General features: G+C 36.2%; 1 protein-coding gene across 1 annotated transcript; it reads left to right on the top strand.

Annotated features, from left to right (window-relative positions):
* The first annotated feature begins 1451 nt into the window (after positions 1–1451).
* LOC145062075 (E3 ubiquitin-protein ligase ATL42-like) lies at positions 1452–2706 on the top strand. Its single transcript, XM_079009697.1, has one exon. The coding sequence runs from the start codon at positions 1478–1480 to the stop codon at positions 2582–2584; it is 1107 nt and encodes a 368-aa protein (XP_078865823.1). The 5' UTR covers positions 1452–1477; the 3' UTR covers positions 2585–2706.
* The last annotated feature ends 402 nt before the right edge of the window (positions 2707–3108 follow it).

The following is a 3108-nucleotide window of genomic DNA, read 5'->3' on the forward strand; positions in this document are numbered from 1 at the left end:
AATCTTTCATTCTTATATAGTGGGCTTAGGGTCCATGAATCACTAGATTGGGCTAGGACCCATTGGGTGCTCCATGGATTCTCCATGGAGGTTAAAACACATGGATCATGGGGGAAATGAAAAGCCATGCACGTTAGGGTTTACATGGTGTAACCCTACATGTGACACACTATATAAGGAACTTCATATGGAGCAAAATCGGCATCTAAGACTAAGAAAGGAGGGCTAGCCGATTTTGAGTGAAAGTGTACTTCTCTCAAGTTATTCCAAGAGTTGTGGTGTTGTGTGAAGCATTTGAGGCATCACATTTGGGGTGCTAGGCACACAAAGTCTTAAGAAATCCAAGCAAGAACAAAGGTATGTCATTATACTAGTTTTAATATTACAAGTACCCCATGCCATGCTAGGGTTGCATGTACACCATATGAGTGTTAGAATGCTCAAAACCCATAAACTAGATCAATCATTTTTAAGGAAGCATCTTGGATATGGTTCTACTATCAAGTTTTGGACTGACAACTGGTGTGGGGATCAACCTATTTGTTTTTCGTTTCGACGACTCCATGCCTTAGCTGCTAATCTGAGGGCTTTGGTCTTCGATTATTGGTCGGTTTGTGGTTGGGTTCCTGTTTGGAGCTGGGAAATCAGGGGAGGTGTTTTAACAAAGCATGGTGATCAACTTTTTGACTTGCTTAATTCGATTCAAGGGTGTACATGTGCAGATATTTAGAGATGGATGATTGAAATTTCTAGCTCTTTCTCGGTTAGTTCTCTAAGAATGCACCTGGATGTGGCTTCACTTCTATCAGTCAATATGGAGACGAGATGGAATCACTACATGAAATGTTAGTATTATCGGCGACGCCTTTAGCGGCGACAAACCCCACTTTTAGCGACGACGCCTGTCGCCGGTAATACTCTAATTTATTGTAGTGAATAGATATATACCTATTACAGTAAATGTGTTTATGCGGTGACTTCTTTTGAATCTTTTGTTTGATTCGGTGGTTACGCTTTTTTTCTTGTAACCGCTTTTGTTTTAGAAATTGTAAATTTAAGAGAAATTCCATAGCGTGGTTGCGTAACCTACTTATGAACTAGTTGTTTTTGGCAAGCTTGTTTTAATATATTAATTCCGTTCCAAAAAAATGATGTAGGGACAAAAAGTGTTATAAAACCATGTATAAAGGATCAAACTTGCAAAAAAAAAATCAGTTTTGAAGCTAAACCAAAAAACCAACTAAACAGGTACCAAATCTATAATTTTTTTTATTAGTTTTTCAACAATCATCTAATTATTCGAAAAATTCGTAAGTTGATGTGTTACATTAAAGTTTAATGATTAAACATTATATTATTTTTAAACACAAAATTAATATCTTATATCAAGTGGGAACATGAAGAGACTATAAATAAACAAAAGAAACCCAAGTACTCAACCAATGTCAAACCTCCGTTCATCATCTCCCTCCAACCCATGAACTTTCCGACGACTCACTTGCCGGAATTCATCAGAATTCTGACGAACCAACAAAGGCAACTCACTATTCTCCTATCCTTTCTCCTCATATTTCCATACTCGTCACTTTCACAATCATCGTACACCTCTGCACACGAGGGATACGATTCCAACTCATCGGATTCCGCCACTAAATTCGAGCCGAGTTTAGCTCTAGTCATCGGAATTCTCTCAATCGTCTTTTCATTAACATCTTTAACCTTAATTTATGCAAAATGCTGCCACGTATCATCTTCTATCCAACATGAAAATTTCGGTAATTTTCCTCAAACAAGATCAAGGTTCTCTGGAATCGATAAAACTGTTATCGAATCCCTTCCGTTCTTCAAGTTTTCAACGTTAAAAGGATCAAAAAACGGGTTGGAATGCTCCGTTTGTTTATCCGCTTTTGAAGACATAGAAATTCTTCGGCTTTTGCCCAAATGCAAACATGCATTTCATATCGATTGTATTGATCAATGGCTCGGAAAACACTCGAGTTGTCCACTTTGTAGGATCAAAGTTATCGTGGATGATATTACCGTTTTCACGTACTCGAATTCTTTAAGGTTTAACGAACCCGAACCTTCAAGTCTCGGGCTTTTTATTGAACGAGAAGGGTCTTCAAGATTTGGAACAAATATCGAAAATGATGAAGAAATCCTGCACAAGTTTAATCATCAGATCATGGTATGTGATGCCCATGATCCCATGATAATCAAAAACAGATGGAGCAATGTGAGCTCATCTGATCTTCTGTTTTTGAAATCGGAGATGATTACTTGCATGTCAAGTAATCGATTTGATAGTCACCTGATCAGTTTGGAAATCGAGGGAAATTCCGATGGTGACCGGGAAACGGAAGTGGAAGCCATGGAATCCGGCGGGAGAAGGTCGGTGTCGGAGATTACTGCTCGTCCGAGGTTTCTTGAAGGTGAAGTTAGGGTTGAAGAAGAAAGATTAAGAAGATTATGGTTGCCGATTGCTCGAAGAACAGTAGAACAGTTTGCTAACAAAGAAAAAAGATCTGGTGGTGACGATCAACAGCTAGATAACATGAAGTCAAAGGAATTATTAGAGGTATAGATTAAGATGATCGAATGTATAGAATTTGTTAAATATTCGTGTTAAATGATGGTTTAAAAATATATTTTTAGACATATGAGTTGTTTGTCTTATTTATGTAATTTAAGATTATCGTATATATATGATTCGTATCCTAGGAATTTGAGGGTGTTACATACGGATTTATTCATTCATCCTCTCAGTGGAAGCTCCCATGTGGTTATGAATGAAAGATGTGAGATCATGAGAGATCGTTGGAAGGTTGGTCTTAATTTGAACATTTCATATTCAGTTAATCATTTCCATATGACTTATTCATGCAAATATTTGCATATTATTATTGTCATCAATGAAATAAAAGAATAAAGTTAAAATACATATAAATATATTTTATCAAAAATAGCTAAGTAACGGTAATTAATTATAAGCCAAAAGTATAATGTTTTATATTAAACAATAATGTTTTTTTTATTATCAAAATATCATGTTTTGTTTCTGTGTTTTACAAAAAGTTGCTATCTTTTTTTTGTTAGGTTGATTGTCCA

The sequence above is a fragment of the Lactuca serriola genome, chromosome 7 (genome assembly GCF_051521515.1).
Source record: "Lactuca serriola cultivar US96UC23 chromosome 7, Lser_US96UC23_V15, whole genome shotgun sequence".
In the NCBI taxonomy this organism is placed as follows: domain Eukaryota; kingdom Viridiplantae; phylum Streptophyta; class Magnoliopsida; order Asterales; family Asteraceae; genus Lactuca; species Lactuca serriola.